Source organism: Hyla sarda, assembly GCF_029499605.1.
Source record: "Hyla sarda isolate aHylSar1 chromosome 1 unlocalized genomic scaffold, aHylSar1.hap1 SUPER_1_unloc_7, whole genome shotgun sequence".
In the NCBI taxonomy this organism is placed as follows: Eukaryota; Metazoa; Chordata; class Amphibia; order Anura; family Hylidae; genus Hyla; species Hyla sarda.
Window position 1 is genome coordinate 592,376 of NW_026607593.1, and position 23,629 is coordinate 616,004.

Sequence of the window (23,629 nt, forward strand, 5' to 3'; positions counted from 1 at the left end):
GAGAATCTCCCAGTCCAACCGAAGATGTTGCTCCTGTGTCCAGCCTTCAAGCTGGTCCCTCGGGGACTGAAGTTTCCGCAGAATCTCTATGTGAAGAGACTCCTGCCAGCCCGGGGGTGATGTTGCGAGAGTCTCAAAGGACTACTCACGGTGAACTACCCTTAAGGTATTAAGACTAACTTTTAAGCAGTACGTGCACACATAGTACCTCAAATAGCTCACTCAAGTTTAGTTAGTCTCATAAATGTATAGAAAGAGCTATAAAGATGTCTAAGGAGCTAGAGACTAAATGTTAGATAGCTTCATAATTGTTTAGTAAGAATACTAGGCAAATTAAAAGAAAATGTTGTCAGGATGTATAGACTGTTTAATAATTCTGTCCTTGTCCTAGTCCCTCTGCCTTAGGGAACAGGCGTCGGGATCTACTTGTTTTAAGTAAGGGGGTTTGTGGTGTCCTGGCACGTATTTCATACTGTGCCTTGTTTGGGGGGGCCCCAAAGTCACAGTCCCTGTCAGTGTCCGCTTCCCTAGTTATATCCTAGTCACCCCTTAGTAAGTTAACTCCATAAGGACACATGACGTACTGGAACGTCATGTGTCCGCTCCCGATCTATAATAGCGGGTCGGGCCGTGGCTAATAGCGCACGGCATTGATCGCGGTGCCGCGCGCTATTAATCCTTTAGACTCGGCGTTCAAAGTTGAACCACGCATCTAAAGTGAAAGTATGCCGGTTAGCTCAGTGGGCTGTTCAGGATAGCCTCGGCGAAATCGCGGCATCCCGAACAGCTTACAGGACAGCAGGAGGCTCCCTACCTGCCTCCTCGCTGTCCGATCGCCGAATGACTGCTCAGTGCCCGAGATCCAGGCATGAGCAGTCAAGCGGCAGAATCATCGATCACTGGTTTCCTATGAGAAACCAGTGATCAATGTAATAGATCAGTGTGTGCAGTGTTATAGGTCCCTATGGGAGCTATAACACTGCAAAAAAAAAAGTGGGAAAAAAAAGTGAATAAAGATCATTTAACCCCTTCCCTATTAAAAGTTTGAATCGCCCCCCTTTTCCCATAAAAAAAAAACCACTGTGTAAATAAAAATAAACATATGTGGTATCGCCGCGTGCGGAAATATCTGAATTATAAAAATATATCGTTAATTAAACCGCATGGTCAATGGTGTACGTGCAAAAAAATTCCAAAATCCAAAATAGTGAATTTTTGGTCACTTTTTATATCATGAAAAAATTTATAAAAAGTGATCAATAAGTCCTATCAATGCAAAAATAGGGGTCAGAAGATGATAATTTTAAACGCATTAATTTTCCTGCATGTACCATATTTATCGGCGTATAACACGCACTTTTAAAACTTACATTTAAGGCAACAAGTCTTCCTGCATGTTATACGCTGATAAGTCTTTTGGTCCCTGATTTAAAGCGGCCGCAGCAGCGTCTGCTTGTTAAGTATTAACAGCACGACCGTGGCCACTTTAAATCAGTGACCAGCGGTGGCTCCTCCCCGCACTGTCACTTGTTTTCTCCCGCACTATCCACAGGTACTGGTGTGGTGGATAGTGCGGGAGATGCTGATTAAAATGAGCCCTACCTTGTCCGGATCTGCGCTACCTTTTAATTAGCGTCTCCCGCACTATCCACCAGTTCCTGTGGATAGTGCAGGAGAAAACAAGTGAGTTTTACTTTTCATTTTCCCTCCCTCCCCCCTCCCTCATCATTCCCCCTTTCCCTGCTTTTTATAGTTTCGTTTATTTTCCTTACCTGTCTGCGCTTCGGCAGGTCAGGTCAGGCGGAGGGTCTTGCGGGGTCAGTGAAGCAGATGAGTTACGTCCTCTGCCGGCTTCTCTGTGCGGCATCACTTTATTTCCTGTAGTCACCGCCGAAAAGTGACCTCCGTGATGCCGTGCAGAGGAGCCGGGAGAGGACGTAACTCATCTGCTTCACTGACCCCGCAAGACAGCCGAAGTGCAGACAAGTAAGGAAAGGGGAAGAGTGGTCTTCAACCTGTGGACCTCCAGATGTTGCAAAACTACAACTCCCAGCATGCCCGGACAGCAGTTGGCTGTCCGGGCATGCTGGGAGTTGTAGTTTTGCAACATCTGGAGGTCCGCAGGTTGAAGACCACTGAATGCCATAGGAGGAACATGATGGGGGAATAATGAGACGGGGAAATGATGAGGGGGGGATGAGACAGGGGGAAATGATGAGAGGGAAGAATGATGGGGGATGAGACAGGGGGAAATGATGGGGGGATGAGACAGGGGGATGAGACAGGGGGAAATGATGAGGGGGGGATGATGGGGGGATGAGACAGGGGGAAATGATGAGAGGGAAGAATGATGGGGGATGAGACAGGGGGAAATGATGGGGGGATGAGGGGGGATGAGACAGGGCGAAATGATGAGGGGGGATGATGGGGGGATGAGACGGGGAAATGATGAGGGGAGGTGATGGGGGGATGAGGCAGGGGGAAATGATGGGGGGGATGAGACAGGGGGAAATGATGGGGGGGATGAGACAGGGGGAAATGATGAAAGGGGGGATGATGGGGGGAAGAGGGGGGAAATGATGAGGGGGGATAAGACGGGGAAATGATGAGGGGGGGATGAGACAGGGGGAAATGATGAGATAGGGTGGGGGATGATGAGGGGGGAATGATGAGACATGGGGAGATGATGAGATATGGGGGGTGGCGATGACAGGGGTAAATGTGGCACAGGAACTGATAAAAGGGAAGGAATGATGTGGCACTGGAGGGGACGGGACCAAACTGAGGTGCAGAAAAAAACGAAGATGGGGAGATGATGTGGCATTTAGTCCAAGTCATTTATTTTACATTTTATTTTTTTTACTTAAATTTCCCTGTTAAAATGGGGGTGCGTGTTATACACCGATAAATACAGTAGTTAGGACGCATGCGCGCGGCTCACTGAGACAGACGCACCTCATGTGAGCTCCGTGCCGGCTGTGCTTATACCGCCGATCTCAGCGCCGACACACGGCTCCTTAGCACGGGAACACCCGCCGGAGATACTATGACTACTCCCCGCTCCTCCAGGAGACGACTTCAGGCGGCTTCTCAGGGACTTTCACAGTCAATTCCGGATCTCTTCAGGGCCGGGGCTAAATCCAAGATGGCCGCCGCCAGCTCCCTCCCGCCGGAGGATCAGTCTGACGACGAACTCTCACAGCCTGAAGATCTTACCCCTGTTGCCATGTTCCGAAACATACAGACCCTGTTCCGCAACGAGTTATCGCAAGCTGTGGCTACTTTTTCCTCGCAAATTCAGGAACTTACTCAGAGGTTGGCCGATAATGAATCCAAAATCGATGACCTGGCAGACGCGGTGGAGTCGGATAGACAGGACATTGATGAGCAGGCAAGTAAGATGGCGGCCATTGAATTTAAGCTGGAGGACCTCGAGAATAGGTCGCGTAGGGCGAACCTGAGACTGCTGGGACTGCCGGAATCGATTACTGACCTGACTAAGGTACTTACCGCCCTTTTTTTTGAGTTGGCTCCCCAATTAGAACCCGAGATGCTGAGGTTTGATAGGATCCACAGGGCCCTCGCTAAGCCCAAGAACGCTGAACTCCCGAGAGATGTTATATTGAAATTGCACTATCCGGAGATACGGGATGTTCTTTTGCTTGCAGCCCGTGACCTGCCTACTCTGCCGGGCATGCCCCCTACAGCTCGGCTATACTCAGATTTAGCACCCTCTACCTTGGCCCGGCGCAGGGACTTTCGGCCTATCACCTTGGCTCTAACCCAGCATCAAGTTAAGTACAGATGGGGATTCCCCTTTTCCTTGTCTTTTCGACTTAATGGACGTACCCATTTTGTCCGCTCTATAAAAGAGGCCCTGGATGCTCTAAAATCTGAAAATATCCAGCCGGTGGATTTGCCGCCACAGCCACAGAGGAAGAGACGTCCACAGCGTACATGGACCACCGTTGCCCGTCAGGATAACTCGAAGAAGCCTGCCTGACTGTTTGACCGAGGCCCTGGTGGCTAGTCTAATAGCCTCTCTCCGGGGATTCACTGTTGCCTCATGCTGATCCTGTGAATTATTTTTTCTATTTGTTTTCATTCACATGGCTCAGGTAACTTTTGCATTAATGCGGGACTGACTTTCCCATACCTCGTTCCGGCTGGGACCCGAGGACTTGTTATACTGGGCGGTGCACAGACCGGAGTAGTGCGCCCTCACAACCCGGACATGGGACTAGGAAGTATGATGGGTTTCGGACGACTCCGACCTGTCTTTCCTTTCCAGGACTGTTTGTTGTGTTTTGGTTTTTGTATGACATGTTTGTCTTTTTTTTTGTGTGCTGTTTTATGTTGTAGGTCCTTGCTGATGGTCAGATCCTTGACATGGACTCTTGATGTACTATCTGGACTGGTATTGTATTATTTGCCCCTGCCGCTTGCTCCCCTCCTGATTACGTGTTATCTAGCATCGTGTGTTATGTTCCTATGTGTAAGCTAGTGTCTCACAATGTGAGGGGCTTTAACTCCCCTCACAAACGTAACAAGGCATTTAGGGAATATACTAGGCTGCATCCGGATATACTTTGCTTGCAGGAGTCCCATTTTACCCCATCCTCTCACCCCAAGTTTCTTCATAAATCATACCACCGTTATTATATGTCCACATATGCGTCCAAAAGTAGGGGGGTTGTGACGTTATTGCACGACGCTTTCCCATACACTGTAGCACATTCGATTGTGGATCCTGATAGCCGTTATGTTATCTTAATAGGATTGCTGTATGATAAAACACTTTGCCTCGTTAACTCTTATGCTCCCACTGACGCCCCTATCTCTTTTTTCTCTAAATTGTGTTCTGAGTTGGAGACCCTGACCTACGACTGGCTGATTTGGGCTGGGGATTTTAACTTTGTGTATCATAGTGACCTGGATAGATCCCACTCTGCCCCGCTTCGTAGATCTGGGGCTCAGCAGAAGAGGGTCCAACAATTGTTTAGCGACCATTGTTTAGCTGATGTCTGGCGGGAGCATAATGGCCGCTGTAGAGGGTACACATACTATTCTCCCTCCCAGCATACCTATACTCGCATTGACTGGATCTTGGCCAACGCTGTGTTACTGCCCCACTTGTTATATGCACGTCATATTCCGTGTGTGTGGTCGGATCATGATTTAGTGGTTGCGGCCTTTCATTTAGCCGCTCCCTCCGGGATTCCCTTTAGGTGGCGGCTGAATGAGTCTCTGCTTACAATTACCCGGGTCCGTACCCACTTGGAGGCTGACTTAACAGAATATTTTCTTCGCAACGGTTCATCTGCCAGTGCGCCCTGTTGGCTATGGTTAGCTCATAAATCGTACATGAGAGGTAGGATTATCTCCTTAGCCTCGGGTGTTAAGAAAGATCGCTCGGCCACCAGGGTCGCACTGGAAGCTAAATTGTTCCGCCTCACTATAGCACACCAAAATGACCCTTCCTTGTACCTGTATAATGAAGTCAAGAATACTAGGACTCAGTTAGATGCCTTGTTGCCCATGGAGGTCGAGAGAGCGGTACGTTGGACTCATTCCACGTACTATAGGTACGCAAACAAGCCCGACCGCCTCTTGGCCTCTATGCTGCGCAACACCTCTTCCTATAACAAAGTACATGCCATTCAGATACGTCCTGGTGTGACTACCTCTAATCCTGATCATATTTACTCAGCTTTCCATTCTTTCTATTCCTCGCTGTATGCTGCCCCACCTGCTAACTCTCCTACTCCTTTATCTATTTCATCTGGCTTATCTTCTATTCATCTCCCAACTCTTACCTCGGATGCCTTGGAGGTCATGAATGCCCCCTTTACCACCGAGGAAGTCTCAGATGCGATAAAAAAAACTCAAAAATGGCAAGTCCCCTGGGCCTGACGGCTTTTCGGCCGCCTATTATAAAATGTTCGCCTCCATTTTGGTCCCCCCCCTGACATCGCTGTTCAATTCCCTGAGATCCTGCGATCCTATTCCAGCTGAATTTCTAGACGCACACATAACGGTAATCCCGAAACCCAACAAGGATCATTTGCATCCTGCTAATTACCGTCCTATAACTTTACTGAATATTGATACTAAACTCCTGACGTCCATTCTGGCTGCCCGTGTAAATCGTTTTTTACCCTCCCTGGTACAGGCGGACCAAGTGGGATTTATCCCCGGGAGACAGGCCCCAGATAATGTCCGTAAAATAGTAAATCTTATTCAGTGGTCCAATACTACCCAAACACCCATGCTAGCCTTAGCTCTAGATATAGAAAAGGCTTTCGATAGCGTTACATGGCCATATATGTTCGCAGTGCTGACTAAGTATGGATTTAAGGGCCCCTTTATCACTATCCTCCAACACTTGTACTCCAATCCCAAGGCTTTTCTGAAATTGCCTTCCACCACTCCGGCACCTCTTACTATACTACGCGGGACAAGGCAGGGATGCCCGTTGTCGCCGGCTTTATTTGCCCTGTTAATGGAGCCCTTGGCCGCCCAAATTAGGGCACACTCCGACATCAAGGGTGTGGGAGTGGGGGATAGGGAACATAAATGCAGCCTGTTTGCAGATGACTTTTTGTTAACTATCACCCAACCACTTACGTCCCTTCCTAATTTACTAGAGGTGTTGGGCACTTTTGCGCATATGTCTGGCCTGCGGATCAATAATAGTAAGTCGGAAGTGATGTACTTTAATGTCCCTGATGGGGCTAAAAGCCTTATAGGTTTGAATTTTGGCTATAGGGATTCACCTGCGGGTCTCAGTTACCTGGGGGTGCGACTGACCGCTTCCCTGGACTCCTTGTATCAGGCTAATTATGTTCCACTATATAGGACATTGAGGACTGACCTATTGAAGTGGAACTATTCCTACATATCCTGGATAGGTCGGGTTAATGTAGTGCGTATGGTAATATTGCCCCGCCTTTTATATCTATTTAGGACACTCCCTATCCCTATTGTGAAACGGGATTTAATGTCGTTTCAGAAAACTGTTTTTAAATATATCTGGTCTGACCGGGCTCCAAGAATTAATAGGACCCTTATGTACTATAATAAGAGAGAGGGGGGTGTTTCGGTGCCCAATCTTTTGAAGTATTATTATGCTGCACGCATTGCCCAATTAGCGCAGGTTAACATTTCGGTGGGGGCTCCCAGGTGGGTGGACTTGGAGGGGGTTCTGGTCTCTCCACATTCGCTGCCCACATTGATGTGGACTACGTGCCCTGTTGCGTCCTTGCTACCCTCCTCAGCGCAAGTCACTCTGTACGCCCTTTCTCTGTGGCGTCAGGTGAGATTTAAGTTCCGTATGCAGTCGGTGCCTTCACCTCTTCTGCCCTTTCTTTCCAATCCTTCTTTTCCCCCTGGCTTAAATCCTACTTCTTTTCACTGGTGGCTGAGTAAGGGATTGAGGTACCTGCATCATTTTTTAGTAGGCCAAATGTTGCCGTCCTTAGATTCCCTGTGCTTACGACATGAAGTTCCACCGAGGGAGAGGTTCCGGGCCTGTCAGATCGTCTCATTCTATAAGTCACATATTCATCGTAACTCTCCAGTTATCCCTACCTCGTTTGAGAGACATATATTATACTCCTCTAACACACCAGGTCTCCTCTCAATACTTTATTCACACTTTAACGCTCCTCCCCCGGATAAAAAGTTAAAATACATGATTGAGTGGGAAGGGGACATTCACTCCACGCTTTCTGCCTCACAATGGAGAGACTGCTGCACTACTATTAGTAAGGGTGGTTGGCAGATCTCCCTGTTGGAAACATCTCTGAAGATACTTCACCGTACCTATAAGGTCCCTACTAGACTCCATCGAATATTTCCTTCAGTTTCCCCTCTGTGCTTTAGGGGCTGTGGGGCTAGAGGTACAATGTTTCACACCTGGTGGAGTTGCCCCACTGTATCCGTGGTATGGACTCAGATTTTGGACATACTGACCTCGATACTGGAGGTCGGGGTGCCTCGTACCCCTGCCTTTTGCCTCCTGAGCCTTAAACCATCGAGGATGCCATTTAGGGTCTTTAAGTTGTCCCATTATATTCTAATGGCGACAAGGATACATGTTGCAGCACAGTGGAAACAACCTGTCCTATCTCTCTCGGTGGTGATAGATAGAATCAATGCCATTATGTTGAATGAAAAGTTGACAGCAATCCGTGAAGACTTGGTGGATAGATTTAACTTAGTATGGGAACCTTGGCTTACTTCCCCACATTGCCCTAATATGACGCATAGTTTCTCCTTGTACTGATATTCGGGATGATGGGAGGTGGGGGGGGGGGGGGAGGGGGGGTTGGTTAGTGCGTTGGGGGTGGGGAGCTGGGGGGGGGGGTTTCTACTGGGTATGGATAATTTGGTATTCCTGTCTTACGTTGTATGGCTATTACCGCTTCATGTATTTTATCTGCATGGATCTCTTTTGTTAATACTTACCTTTTTTCCTTTTTTATATGACCTACTTGTTACTGTTATTCTGAGGTTTTCGAACCTTCTGTTTATACTTTTATGTGCTGATTTTGCTTGTTTCTTTGAGCAATCAATAAAGCTTCATTGTTTGATGGTTACATACGGTAGTTATGACTTTTTCCAGAAGTACGACAAAATCAAACCTATATAAGTAGGGTATTATTTTAATCGTATGGACCTACAGAATAAAGATAAGGTGTCATTTTTACCAAAAAATGTACTACGTAGAAACGGAAGCCACCAAAAGTTACAAAACAGCGGGGTTTTTTTCAATTTTGTCTCACAATGATTTTTTTTTCCATTTCGCCGTAGATTTTTGGGCAAAATGACTGACGTAATTAAAAAGTAGAATAGGTGGCGCAAAAAATAAGCCATCATATGGATTTTTAGGTGCAAAATTGAAAGAGTTATTATTTTTTTAAAGGCAAGGAGGAAAAAACGAAATTGCAAAAACTGAAAAACCCTCGGTCCTTAACCCCTTAAGGACTCAGCCCATTTTGGCCTTAAGGACTCAGACAATTTAATTTTTACGTTTTCATTTTTTCCTCCTCGCCTTCTAAAAATCATAACTCTTTTATATTTTCATCCACAGACTAGTATGAGGGCTTGTTTTTTGCGCGACCAGTTGTTCTTTGTAATGACATCACTCATTATATCATAAAATGTATGGCGCAACCAAAAAACACTATTTTTGTGGGGAAATTAAAACGAAAAACGCAATTTTGCAAATTTTGGAAGGTTTCGTTTTCACGCCGTACAATTTCTGGTAAAAATGAAGTGTGTTCTTTATTCTGAGGGTCAATACGGTTAAAATGATACCCATTATTACATACTTTTACATTATTGTTGCGCTTAAAAAAAATCACAAACTTTTTAACCAAATTAGTACGTTTATAATCCCTTTATTTTGATGACCTCTAACTTTTTTATTTTTCCGTATAAGCGGCGGTATGGGTGCTCATTTTTTGCGCCATGATCTGTACTTTTTTTTATACCACATTTGCATATAAAAAACTTTTAATACATTTTTTATAATTTTTTTTAATACAATGTATTAAAAAAGTAGGAATTTTGGACTTTTTTTTTTTCGTTCACGCCGTTCACCGTACGGGATCATTGACATTTTATTTTAATAGTTCGGACATTTACGCACGCGGCGATACCAAATATGTCTATAAAAATTGTTTTTTTACGCTTTTTGGGGGTAAAATAGGAAAAAACTGACGTTTTACTTTTTTATTGGGGGAGGGGATTTTTCACTTTTTTTTTACTTTTACTTTTACATTTTTTTACATTTTTTTTTACACTTGAATAGTCCCCATAGGGGACTATTCATAGCAATACCATGATTGCTAATACTGATCTGTTCTATGTATAGGACATAGAACAGATCAGTATTATCGGTCATCTTCTGCTCTGGTCTGCTCGATCACAGACCAGAGCAGGAGACGCCGGGAGCCGGACGGAGGAAGGAGAGGGGACCTCCGTGCGGCGTTATGAATGATCGCATCCCCACAGCAGCGCTGCGGGCGATCCGATCGTTCATTTAAATCGCGCACTGCCGCAGATGCCGGGATCTGTATTGATCCCGGCACCTGAGGGGTTAATGGCGGACGCCCGCGAGATCGCGGGCGTCGGCCATTGCCGGCGGGTCCCTGGCTGCGATCAGCAGCCGGGATCAGCCGCGCATGACACGGGCATCGCTCCGATGCCCGCGGTTATGCACAGGACATAAATGTACGTCCTGGTGCGTTAAGTACCACCTCACCAGGATGTACATTTACGTCCTGCGTCCTTAAGGGGTTAAATAAAATAATTTTTCCAATGTGTTTTTTTTTAATGAATTTTCAGGGTTAGTAGTGGAAGCTGGTCTTATTGACTGAATCCATTACTAAGCCAGGGCTTAGCGCTAGCCCCAAAAACAGCTAGCGCTAACCCCCAATTATTACCCCGGTACCCACCGCCACAGGGGTGCCGGGAAGAGCCGGTACCAACAGGCCCGGAGCGTCAAAAATGGTGCTCCTGGGCCTAGGCGGTAACAGGCTGGCGTTATTTAGGCTGGGGAGGGCCAGTAACAATGGTCCCCGCCCACCCTGGTAACGTCAGGCTGTTGCTGTTTGGATGGTATTGTGCTGAGAATGAAAATACGGGGAACCCTATACGTTTTTTTTTTTGTTTTTATTTAAATAGTTGTGGTTCTGTAACATCTGTCCCTTTTGAAAATTGCTTCTCTACTTTGAAGCCCTCTAATTTAAAAAAAAAGCAAAAATATGTCCATTTTATGATGCCAACATAAAGTGAACATATTGTACTTGTGAAGAAAAATATAATTTATTGTGAGAGCTTCAAAGTTAGAAAAATGCAAAATTTTAAAAATTTTCATTAAATTTGGGGATTTTTCACCAAAAAAGGATGCAAGTAACGCCGAAAATTTACCACCAAAGTAAAATAGAATATGTCACGAAAAAACAATCTCAGAATCAGAATATTCGGTAAAAGTTTTTTCGCGTTATTAATTCGTAAAGTGACGGTGGTCAGAATTGCGAAAAAGGGCCCAGTCCTTAAGGTGAAAAAGGGTTGCGTCCTTAAGGGGTTAAGAAACACCTTATTTTCTGTGCGCCAACGCAAAATTCTCTAATAGTGCCCCTCCCGAGACTAGACTCTGGATCCGCCCCTGGTTGTGGTTAAACTTTACTTTCCTGGAAAAGTTTCTGAGTTGCCCATAGCAACCAATCAGATTGCTTCCTTCATTTTTCAGAGGCCTTTTCAAAAATGAAAGAAGCAATCTGATTGGTTGCTATGGGCAACAGCACAACTCTTCATCTGCACTGGTTTTGCTGAATCTCCCCCAGAGAGGAAGATTTATCAAAACCCAAAACCTGTCCAGAGGAAAAGTTTCTGAGTTGCCCATAGCAACCAATCAGATCGCTTCTTTAATTTTTTATAGGCTTTTTCAAGAATAAAAGAAGCAATCTGATTGGTTGCTATGGGCATCTCAGCAGCTTTTCCACTGGTCAGGTTTTGATAAATCTCTCTCTATGGGGGAGATTCATCAAAACCAGTGTAGAGGAAGAGTTATGCAGTTGCCCATAGCAACCAATCAGATTGCTTCTTTCATTTTTTAAAAGACCTCTGAAAAATGAAGGAAGCAATCTGATTGTTTGCTTTGGGCAACTCAGAAACTTTTCCAGAAATGGAGGATGCTAACTTTTTGTATCTTATATGGAATTATTTCTATATTCATACATTTTGGAATCATCGATCTTATGGAAAAAGGTATAACATTAAGATCGAACGAGACCCTTAGAGGCTTATCCTTGGAGATGTCGGGGAGTCTATATATAAGAAAAGTTTAATTAGACTATTTCCTTATGCAAAGGTGCTGTCCGGGCATGCTGGGAGTTGTGGTTTTGCAGCGGTTGGGGGTTCACAGCTTTGACACCACTGCTATAGAGGGTGCAAATGTATCCGAGCCCTGGAACTCAAATAATGTGAAATATGAGATGATCAAAATGGAGCCCCTGCACTAATTACTTGGGTTCTGGGGTCTGTAAGGTCCATAGTAGAAACATCAGGTTCTGTCCATAGCAGATACTAAATCATGGCAGCTCTAAGAAACAAGCAGTCATCGTGACATCAGACATGTGATGTCATAGACAGCTGGAGTCCTGACATTCCACTGACAGCCGCCCGAGCCTTCATTCTGTAGATTGTTACAGTGCGATTAGCAACTTCTATTTCTTCTTCTTGACTGAGATGGAGCTAAAAGGTTTGGGGTTCGTCCCCCTTCTGTTGGCGTTTTGGTGTGCGGCCTGGCTTGCCACCAGCTACATCGTGACGGTCGTCCTCGGCCATGCCGCCTCGCCACTGATGCACATCAGGTAAGATAAACAAGCACAAGATTCTTATTTCATGGGTTGGGAGTGAGGAAATATCCATAATAACATTGGTTTCTTTTCCTTCACAGTGACGTGGGAAATTTCTTTCCCGAAAACATATTATTGAGAATTGGTTTCATAGGGACATCCATTGGCACTTTGGTACTAACCTTTCTTATTTATAAGTATATGGTTATGCATACTGAAGAGTTCAGGGGTCATCAGGTCCTGATCCAGAGGATCCTGCTGGCCATTGTGTGGGCCTCCTGTTTTGGTACAGCTGTCATGCATGTATTGTCCCCCGAAGAATATCCCAGGATACACTTTGTCAGCACGATAATTTCCATTACATGTGAAGCCTTATACTACCTTGGGCAGTCCATCCAGATGTATAAATTACCAGGAGCAAACAAAGTCATCCACCATAGTAGATGCACCTGCTGTGGCCTGGCTTTTACCTGCGCAATTTTCTACTTTGGATATAAAACATTACAGGAATTATTCTATGATGATGAAGACTGGGACGAGATCCGTGAAATCACCACCATAATCATCGAGTGGGTGATGCTTCTACTGATCCTGATAAACACCGTGACCTATTATTCCACCATGCAGAGGTTAATGTTAACCGTCTCCAGGAACAGCTGCAAACTCTCTCTTAGAGTAAGAATTGATGACTTCGGGGTGTAGACCACCACGTGGGCCATCAAGTGGTCTTCTGGGAGAGATACTGCACAGGACACGGAAAAACATCTAAAGAATAATAACTGGGGGACTATATATGGTGCCAGTAATCATGACACAATAATATGAGCTGGTAATATAACCTATACAAAAAAATAAAAAAAATGTAAAAAAAATATTAGTGTGTGATGTGTAATACCTACCGTATATACTCGAGTATAACCATTTTTCTTGCTGAAAACGCCCCCCTTGGCTTATACTCGAGTGATCTCTCCGCCTGTCAATCCCTTTTCAGTGGTCTTCAACCTGCGGACCTCCAGATGTTGTAAAACAGCCATCGGCTGTCTGGACATGCTGGGTGTTGTAGTTTTGAAACATCTGGAGGTCCGCAGGTTGAAGACCACTTCGGCCTTCGTCATGATCCAGGCCCCCCCCCCCCCCCCCCTCTTTTGTTTTGTACTCACCTCCCCCAGTTTGGGTGAGCTGGTCCGGGCCATCTATGCTGCAGGGACCGTCCGGTGGGGAGGGATACTCGTTCCGGGCTGTCCATTTTCACCGGAGGGCCCTCTTCATGCGCAACGTCCCTGTGCGTCGTCGTCAAGGCAACATCACTAGGACCAGCTCACCCTAACTTCCTGCCGAGGGGAGGTGAGTACAAAACAAAAAGGCCACAGTGGTCTTCAACCTGCGGACCTCCAGAGGTTTCAAAACTACAATCCCAGTATGCCCAGACAGCCAATGGCTGTCCGGGCATGCTGGAGGTTGTAGTTTTGCAACATCTAGAGGTCCGCAGGTTGAAAACCACTGATGAAGGGATTGACAGGCGGTGATGATGAAGGGGGGGGGGGGGATAATGACGGGGGTCTGGATGATTACATAGGGGGATGATGTATTTCCCACCCTAGGCTTATAGTGAAATTAGGGGCCTCGGCTTATATTCGGGTCGGCTTATACTCGAGTATATACGTTAGAAAACCAGAATCATTATAACCTCCCTCTGCATTACCCTGTTTATTATTTTCCAAGCAAGCACTTTGTTCTAATTCGTCCACTCTCTGGCGTGCTCCTTGTATAAGGGGTTTGGGATACACTTTTTGTTTAAAACGATTCTCCAGGTTATCTAGTTGTTGCTGGCATTTTTGTGTGGAAGAACAATTCCTCCGGATTCTTTTCATTTGACCGAATGGAATGTTCTTCTTCCATTGTTTCAGATGGCAACTGTTAAAGTCGAGGTAGTTCCTTAAAATAGGTGTCAGTATGCAAACAGCCATCCGGAATATAGATATTTAAATCCAGGAACTCAAATTTTTTGGGGGACTGATGCAGCTCTGCCTTTGGCAATCTCTGGCTCTGCCATAGCGCTTTTTTTGAAGGGGCGTGTCGGCTGCCGCTTCGTCTGGTGGTCAACACGCGCTATCTGGCCAGCGAGCCAGGGCCCCGTACAGGAGATCGCGGGGGCCCCCCAGCGGTCAGACCCCTCCCCCGCAATCTGAAACTTATTCCCTACCCTTGGGATAGGGGATGTTTTTCAGCACTGGACTACTCCTTTAATTGCCTCCAAAATGAGGTTCCTCTGATGTATTTTTTTTCGGTCTTTATGTACCTTAGGTAGAAAATAAAAATAAGGTACATTTAGGTTGGGGTTAAATATATATCATGTTTTTCCCTCTTAACTCCTTGGGGACGGAGCCCATTATAACCCTAAGGACGGGAGCATTTTTTGCAATTCTGATCACTGTCACTTTAAGCATTAATAACTCTGGGATGTTTTTACTTTTCATTCTGATTCCGAGATTGTTTTTTCGTGACATATTCTACTTTATGTTAGTGGTAAATTTTTGTCGATACTTGCATCATTTCTTGATGAAAAATTCCAAAATTTGATGAAAGAATTGAAAATTTTGCATTTTTCTAACTTTGAAGCTCTCTGCTTGTAAGGAAATCAGACATTCCAAATAAATTATATATTGATTCAAAAATACAATATGTCTACTATATATTTGCATCATAAAGTTGACGTGTTTTTACTTTTGGAAAACATCAGAGGGATTAAAAGATCAGAAGCAATTTTCCAATTTTTCCCAAAATTTTCAAAATCAGAATTTTTCAGGGACCAGTTCAGGTTTGAAGTGGATTTGAAGGGTCTTCATATTAGAAATACCCCATAAATTACCTCATTATAAAAACTGCACCCCTCAAAGTATTCAAAATGACATTCAGTAAGTTTGTTAACCCTTTAGGTGTTTCACAGGAATAGCAGCAAAGTGAAGGAGAATATTCAAAATATTCATTTTTTACACTCGCATGTTCTTGTAGACCCAGTTTTTGACATTTTACAAGGGGTAAAAGGAGAAAAAGCCCCCCAAAATTTATAACCCAATTTCTCTCGAGTATGGACATATCTCAAATGTGTATGGCAAGTGTTCGGCGGGCACAGTAGAGGGCTCAGAAGGGAAGGAGCGACAATGGGATTTTGGAGAGTGAATTTTGCTGAAATGGTTTTTGGGGGCATGTCACATTTAGGAAGCCCCTATGGTGCCAGAACAGCAAAAACAAAACACATGGCATACCATTTTGGAAACTACACCCCTCAAGGCACGTAACAAGGGGTCCGGTGAGCCTTAACACCCCACAGATGTTTGACGACATTTCGTTAAATTCGGATGTGTAAATGAAAATTTTTTTTTTCACTAAAGTGCAGTATTTTCCCCAAATTTACCATTTCTACAAAGGGTAATGGGAGAAAAATCCCCCCAAAATTTGTATCGCAATTTCTCCCGAGTACGGAGATACCCCATATGTGGCCCTAAACTGTTGCCTTGAAATACGACAGGGCTCTGAAGTGAGAGAGCACCATGCGCATTTGAGGCCTGAATAAGGAATTTGCAGTAGGGGTGGACCCGGTTACAAGGATGGGGCTTGTCTCCACCAAAACCCTACAGCAGTGTTTCCCAAACAGGGTGCCTCCAGCTGTTGCAAGACTCCCAGCCTGTCAGGACAGTCAATGGCTGTCCGGCAACACTGGGAGTTGTGGGTTTGCAACAGCTGGAGGCGCTGTTTAGGAAACACTGCCGTATGAGACGTTTTTCATTTTTATTGGGGGGGGGGCGACGTGTAAGGGGGTGTATGTGTAGTGTTTTACTTTTTATTATTTGTTAGTGTAGTGTTTTTAGGGTACATTCATTTCCTTGAAGGAAACCCACTGTAAACCCGCCCGTGTAAATGTACCCTGTACATTTACATGGGGGGGGGGCGACAAACCTTCAGCTGTGGCAAAATGACAACTCCCAGAGTGCACTGACAGACCGTACATGCTGGGAGTTGTAGTTTTACAACAGCTGTAGGCACACTGGTGGGGAACCACTGAGTTGGAAAACAGACTCTAGCTCAGTGATTCCAACCCATGTGCCTCCAGCTGTTGCAAGACTACAACTCCCAGCATGTACGGTTTGTCAGTGCACTCTGGGAGTTGTAGTTTTTCAACAGATGGAGGCACACGGGTTGGAATCACTGAGTTGGGAAACAGACTCTAGCTCAGTGTTTCCCAACCGGTGTGCCTACAGCTGTTGCAAAACTATAATTCCCAGCACGGCCAGACAGTCAGGGATGCTGGGCATGTAGTTCTGCAATATCTGGCCCTTCAGATGTTGCAGAACTACAACTCCCAGCATGCCTGGACAGTCTGGGCATGCTAGGAGTTGTAGTTATGCAACAACTGGGGAAGAACAGTTTGGAGACCGCTAAGTAGTGGCCTCCAAACTGTAGCCCTCCAGATGTTGCAAAACTACAACTCCAAGCATGCCCAGACTGTCCAGGCATGCTGGGAGTTGTAGTTCTGCAACATCTGGAAGGCTACAGTTTGGAGACCACCATATAGTGGTCTCCAAACTGTGCCACTTCAGATGTTGCAAAACTACAACTCCCAGCATGCCCAGACAGTCAGTGCATGCTGAAAGTTGTAGTTTTGCAACGTCTGGAGGACCATAGTTTAGAGACCACTACACAATGGTCTCCAAACTGTGACCCTCCAGATGTTGCAAAACTACAACTCCCAGCATGCCCAGACAGCCTTTGGCTGTGTGGGCATGCTGGGAGTTGTAGTTTTGCAGCTTTTAGAAGGCCACAGTAAAGATCATTTATCGCGATCTTCACTGCAGCCTTCTCCGCCGCACTTTCCGGCCGCTGCTCTTCCTGCTGCAGCCGCTGCTCCGTGGATGCCGCCGATGCCGCCTCCGAAGGTCCAGGTAAGCCGGGCCATGCTCCCCCCTCTCCGCCCGTGTTCCCCCCGCTCTGTACCGACTTCCGATCAGTGGCCAGAGCGGGGGAAATGAACTCTAACCCCCCGCCCCCCTCCTGCCATTGGTGGTCAGCCTTACCAACCAATGGCAGGGGATAGGAGGGGGTGGCAACACTGCCACCTCGCTCCTATCCTTTAGGCTGGTCGGAGCTGTCTCTGACAGCTCCGATCAGTGTTATTTTCCGGGAGATCGGGTCACCAGTGACCCGATTTGCCCGGATCGCGGCAAATTACAGGTCTGTATTGACCTGCGATTTGCTGCGATCGCCGATATGGGGGGGTCTCAGGACCATCCTAGGCATAGCCACGGGATGCCTGCTGATAGATATCAGCAATCATCCCGGTCCGATCACTGCCGCTCGCCGTCCTTAAGTGACGGGACGCGAGGGCGTATGCATACGCCCTTCATCCCCAACGAGTTAAAGGGGTACTATTAACATTTGACCGCTAAGCGGTCACTAAGACCCTATATTTCCCACCCAATATAAAACTTAACGTTTATTGAGCCAAGATTAAAATAACCTCACACATATTGATCCATAATCCATTGATTGGCATGACACTGCATGCTATCTTAATTGAATTGAAAAGATAGATTGTGGCTGCAGTCCACAATCTATAGTGTGAGACAATTAAAAATCTAACACATTGCCCGCCCGCCCGACGTTTCGCCACAGGCTGTGGCTTTATCAAGGGCTAAGAGGCTAAGGGCGTGTCGGCTGCCGCTTCGTCTGGTGGTCAACATGCGCTATCTGGCCAGCGAGCCAGGGCCCCGTACAGGAGATTGCGGGGGCCCCCAGCGGTCGGACCCCCCGCAATCTGAATCTTATCCCCTATCCTTGGGTTTTTCAGCACTGGACTACTCCTTTAATGGCCTCCAAAATGAAGTTCCTCTGATGTATGGGCATCAAGGGATCTTCCACTAAAAAAGATGACACAGCTTCCACTCCTCTGTCATGTGGGATGTTACTATATAATGAAGAAACATCTAGTGTTGCCCACATATAGTCCTCTTCCCGTATGATATCTCTCAATAGGGTTAATAAATGCCCTTTATCTCTGAGGTTTGCTGGTAAAGACACCGCACATTTCTGTAACTGATGGTCTATATATTCAGATAAACATCAGGCAACTATCGGACAACAAGGGGATTTTTTTTTTTGGTCTTTATGTACCTTAGGTAGAAAATAAAAATAAGGTACATTTGGGTTGGGGTTAAATATATATCATGTTTTTCCCTCTTAAAGGGGTACTACGCACCTAGACATCTTATCCCCTCTCCAGAGGACCCCCGTGATCTTGGTTGCGGCACCCTGCTGTCAGCAAACTTGCTCTGTGCGTAATGACGGGTGATACAGGGGCCAGAACATCGGCATAGCCATTGACTGTCCTGGCACGCTGGGAGTTTTGCAACAGCTGGAGACACCCAATTTGGGAAGCACTGCCGTAGGGTAATTTGTTGGTGGATGCAAATCCCTAATTTAGGCCTCAAATGCGCATGGTGCTCTTTCACTTTGGAGCCCTCTCATATTTCAAGGGAACAGTTATGGGTTACAATTTTTTTTTCTCTTCTTTTACCCCTTAGGGAAAGGTAAATTTGGGGTCTACACCAGCGTGTTAGTGTAAACAAATTCAATATTTTACACTAACATGCTGGTGTTGCCCCATACTTTTAATTTTCCCAAGAGGTAAAAGGAAAAAAAATTGTATATTTTGACGCAAAGTGCTCTGCAGGCGCATAACATGGCTCAGTAGGGAGAGTGTACCATATACATTTGAGGCCGAAAGTCACAGCAGTTCTGACATAAACATTAAAAAAACACCCACATGTGACCCCATTTTGAAAACTACACCCCTCACGTAAAGTAACAAGGGGTATAGTGAGCCTTAACATCCCACAAGTGTTTGACAAATTGGAGGTGAAAATAAAAAAAATTAAACATTTTTTTACTAAGATGCTGGTGTTACCCCAATTTTATCATTTTCCCAAGGGGTAATAGGAGAAAAAGCCCCACAAAATTTGTAACCCCATTTCTTCTGAGTCAGAAAATACCCCACATGTGGATGTAAAGTGCTCTGTGGGTGAACTACAGGGCTCAGAAGAGAAGGGGCGCCATTGGGCTTTTGGAGAGAGAATCTGGCTGAAATTGAAGGCCATGTGAGTTTAGGCCTCCATGGTGCCGGAACAGTGACCCCCCCCCCCCTACATCTGACCCCATTTTGGAAATTACACCCCTAATAAGAGGTGCAGTGAGCATTTACACCTCACAGGTGTCTGATAGATTTTTTTATTTGTACAGCCCACTGTTCCAAAGATCTGTCAAGTGCCAGTGGGGTTTAACCCCTTAAGGAACCAGCCCATTTTCACCTTAAGGACCCAGCCATTTTTTGCACATCTGACCACTGTAACTTTAAGGCTAGGTTCACACTACGGAATCTCTGGGCAGAATTTCTGCTGGAGATTTAGCCGGCAGCACTAAGACCGCACAGACTGCATTGCCGTCACCATAGATGGCAATGCATTTCTGGGTGGATCTTTAGGGAGATCTGCTCAGAAATGCATTGGCATCTATGGGGACGACAATGCAGTCAGCGGGGTCCTAGTGCTGCACGTAACAAGGGGTCCAGTTAGCCTTAACACTAGAGATGAGCGAATCGAAGTTGACAAACCCGAATTCGTTACGAATTTTATGAAAAATTCGATTTGCAACGAATACGAATATCGCCGCAGTTCTATCGCACAAATCGCTTCATTAAACTCCATTTTACAGCGTTCCAGTCTATTGGAGACCTAAGATGGCGGATCCACATGTGAGTACATGAGGCAGGGGATTATGGGAGGGCGGGAAACAGCGGCGGGAATGAAGGTAGGTGGTCTGACCCTGAACCACATGTGAGATGCAGCCTATCAGTGTTCACTGACCCCTGTGATGTCACAGCCCCTATATAATCGGCGGCCATCTTGCCTCACTTCATTTCATCTATGCACTCAGATGGAGAGGACGGGACTGCGTGTGTGTGAATAGCTCATACCACAGCGTTACACTGCAACTGCTAGTCACATCAGCATTAGGGAAAGGCAGGAGTGCAGAGTGCTGTGCTGTTACTCTGAGAAGGATCATTGATTGCTAAGCCTCCTATTCACGTTATAGAGCATTGCAGCAGAGAGGGGCAGATAGCTGTCAGCTGCCTCATACACATCTCCAAGCTGCCTCAACTTTATCAACCATCTTATCTCCTCATTTTTCAGCTCTATTGAGTTTTTATTCTCCACAAATCTTCTGCTGCTCAGAATTGTGTGACAGAGTGCAATTTAGGGTTTAATCCCTGGATTATTTTTTTTGTGGTGCTGCACTGTTGGGTCCTGCTGCTGTTCAGAAATAAGTCATATTAGTGTGGACTTTGGTGCCTTTTTACCATTTTTCACCTGTTACTCTGTCTCTGTGCTAAATTCAGTGTTATACCCCACGTTATATACCTGCCGGTGTATTAAAGACATTTTTTTTTTCCTGAGTACAAATACGCTTAACAGTGACCTTATCATTGCAAAGGGCCTAAATACAAGCAAATAGCGTATCATATACTACCTTTTTTTCTGTCTCTGTGCTAAATTCAGTGTTATACCCCATGTTATATACCTGCCGGTGTATTAAAGAAAAAAAACGTTTTTCCTGAGTACAAATACGCTTTTTCAGTGGCCTTATCATTGCAAAGGGCCTACATACAAGAAAATAGCGTACCATATACCACCTTTTTTTCTGTCTCTGTGCTAAATTAAGTGTTATACCACACGTTATATACCTGCCGGTGTATTAAAGAAAAAAAAAGTTTTTCCTGCGTACAAATACACTTAACAGTGCGCTCATCATTGCAAAGGGCCTACATACAACCAAGTAGTGTACTATTTAGTACCTGTATTTCTGTCTCGGTGCTAAATTCAGTGCTATTCCACACATTAGTATACACTGGCTGGTGTATACAACAAAAAAAGAGTTTTTTTCTGCATATAAATACACTTAACAGTGCGCTCATCATTGCAAAGGGCCTACATAGAACCAAGGTGTGTACTATTTAGTAACTGTTATTCTGTCTAGGGCCTATATACTTTGAAAGGACAGCCGTAATCGCCTGCTGCTGTTCTATACCCTCATAAACGCACTAAGTATGTCAGGCAGAGAAGTGCCAGGACGTGCACAGAGAAGGGGCAGAGGCCTACATACGTCAGGCAGAGTTGGCAGCAGACTTGGGGCGAGCGGCAGCAGGAGTCGCAGCAATAGGCCTGAGCTCCCGTTAACACCCAGCGGTCGTGTCGTCGACCCATCTCTCCTCGTCAATTGGTTTGCACACTCATCCCCATCATCACAAGCGACATCTGACAACCCCAGTCAAGAGTCGGTGGGTTCCTCAGACACAACCCTCAGTTGGCATGGCCCGGGAGCAGTCCCCGTAATCCCATTGCCTTTGTCCTATGCTGTTCCCTCTCCCAAAGAAGTATCTCATGCTTTGGGTTCAGCTCCACTATTTAGCGAGGACGATGTAATAGAGGACAGTCAGCATCTAATGGGCAGCCAAGAATGTGAGGAGACATGCGTCCCTTGCTCCGCAATGCGGCCAAGTATTGATGAGGAGAGTGACGTGGGAGGCGGTGTTTCAATTGTTCAGGGTCCTGTGGCAGACACTGTTGTGGAACACGAGGAGGACATCAGTGACGTGCACACATCTTTTGATGATGATGATGATGATGATGAAGCCGATCGCAATTGTGAGCCGGGTGCAGAAGCCGGGGCTTCATCATCATCAGGAGAAGAGATTTGCTCTTTGTCTATGAGGCAGCAAGGCGGTAGAACGGTTGGCAATCAGCGTGGTGGTGGCAGTAGTGAAAATTCAGGAGCCAAACGTGCCAGGGGGAGACCACCTGCTTCGCGGCAAGCTACCATTCAGGGAGGTAGTGGAACAGGGGTTCCTGGAGACGGCGCCAATAGCAGTGAAATAGTGCGAACTGCGGGTGGGAAAATCAGCTACTCTGCGGTGTGGTTGTTCTTCATAAAGAATCCGGAGGACCATAGCGTAGTCACATGCAAAATCTGTGGGCAGAAAGTGAAGCGTGGCCAGGGTCCCAATCTCGGCACCACGGCCCTGCATCAACACATGATTCGCCACCATAAAGCGGCCTGGGATAACCGTGGCTCCTAGGTACTGGTCCAGCCTGCCGCATCACCTAGTGGCCATCCGCTCCCTCCGTCATCCAGCCAAGGCTCCACCACCTCAGCCGAAGGGAGCATTGTGTCAAACCCTCCTTCTTGCACTCCTGCTTCCTCCGCTCGTAGTCAGCCATTCCTCCAACAATCGATCGGCGAAGCCATGTCCAAGAGACAACAGTATGCGCCCACTCATCCAACGGCGCAGAAGTTGAATGTGCTCCTGAAGTTGCTGGTGTTGAAGTCCCTCCCTTTCCAACTGGTGGACTCTGCAGCTTTCAGGGAATTGATGGCTTGTGCCGAGCCGAGGTGGAGAGTCCCAAGCCATCATTTCTTTGCGAAGAAGGCAGTACCAGCCCTGCATAAGTTTGTACGAGAAGGTGGGCCAGTTCTTGAGCCTTTCGGTGTGTTCAAAAGTGCACGGCAGCGCCGACGTGTGGAGCTGTAACTACGGGCAGGGACAATACATGTCTTTTACGGCCCACTGGGTAAATGTTGTTCCTGCACAGCCACAACAGGAACTTGGACAGGTCACTCCGCTTCCTCCTCCACTCTCTGGCTGCCAGGCAGTTGGTCCTTTTACAGTGTGCACCTCCTCCACCTCCTCCCCGTGTCCTCGGCCTCCACTGCACGTCCAAATCTCGGTGGCCCTTCATCATACCACGTGTGTAGGGCACAGCGGTGTCAAGCCGTCCTTCACATGGTTTGCCTTGGTGAATGGAGTCACACAGGGGAGGAACTGCTAAAGTTCATTAGGGAAGAAATCCGAGTATGGCTTACTCCACGAAATCTGGAAATGGGAACCATGGTGACCGACAATGGGAAGAACATTGTGGCCGCGCTGCGACAAGGAAGTGTGAACCATTCGCCCTGCATGGCACACGTGTTGAATTTGGTTGTCAAGAAGTTCATCGAGTCATCATCCCATTTGCAAGACGTCCTGACAATGGCAAGGAAACTGTGCATGCACTTCAGACACTCGTACACCGCCAAGCACACTTTGCTTGAGCTGCAGCGTCAGAACGGTATCCCACAACATAGTCTCATTTGTGACGTTGCCACACTTTGGA

The 23,629-nt window shown here is 46.3% G+C and overlaps 2 protein-coding genes across 2 annotated transcripts in view; one reads left to right on the forward strand and one right to left on the reverse strand.

Annotated features, from left to right (window-relative positions):
* Window positions 1-23,629, reverse strand: part of LOC130298259 (oocyte zinc finger protein XlCOF7.1-like) — a 149,820-nt gene that overhangs the window by 95,932 nt on the left and 30,259 nt on the right. The gene's annotated exons all lie outside the window — the stretch shown is intronic.
* On the forward strand, window positions 12,079-13,194 carry LOC130298271 (DNA damage-regulated autophagy modulator protein 1-like). The gene is made up of 2 exons (XM_056551202.1): window positions 12,079-12,383; window positions 12,470-13,194. The coding sequence occupies exons 1-2, from the start codon at window positions 12,259-12,261 to the stop codon at window positions 13,068-13,070; spliced, it is 726 nt and encodes a 241-aa protein (XP_056407177.1). The 5' UTR covers window positions 12,079-12,258; the 3' UTR covers window positions 13,071-13,194.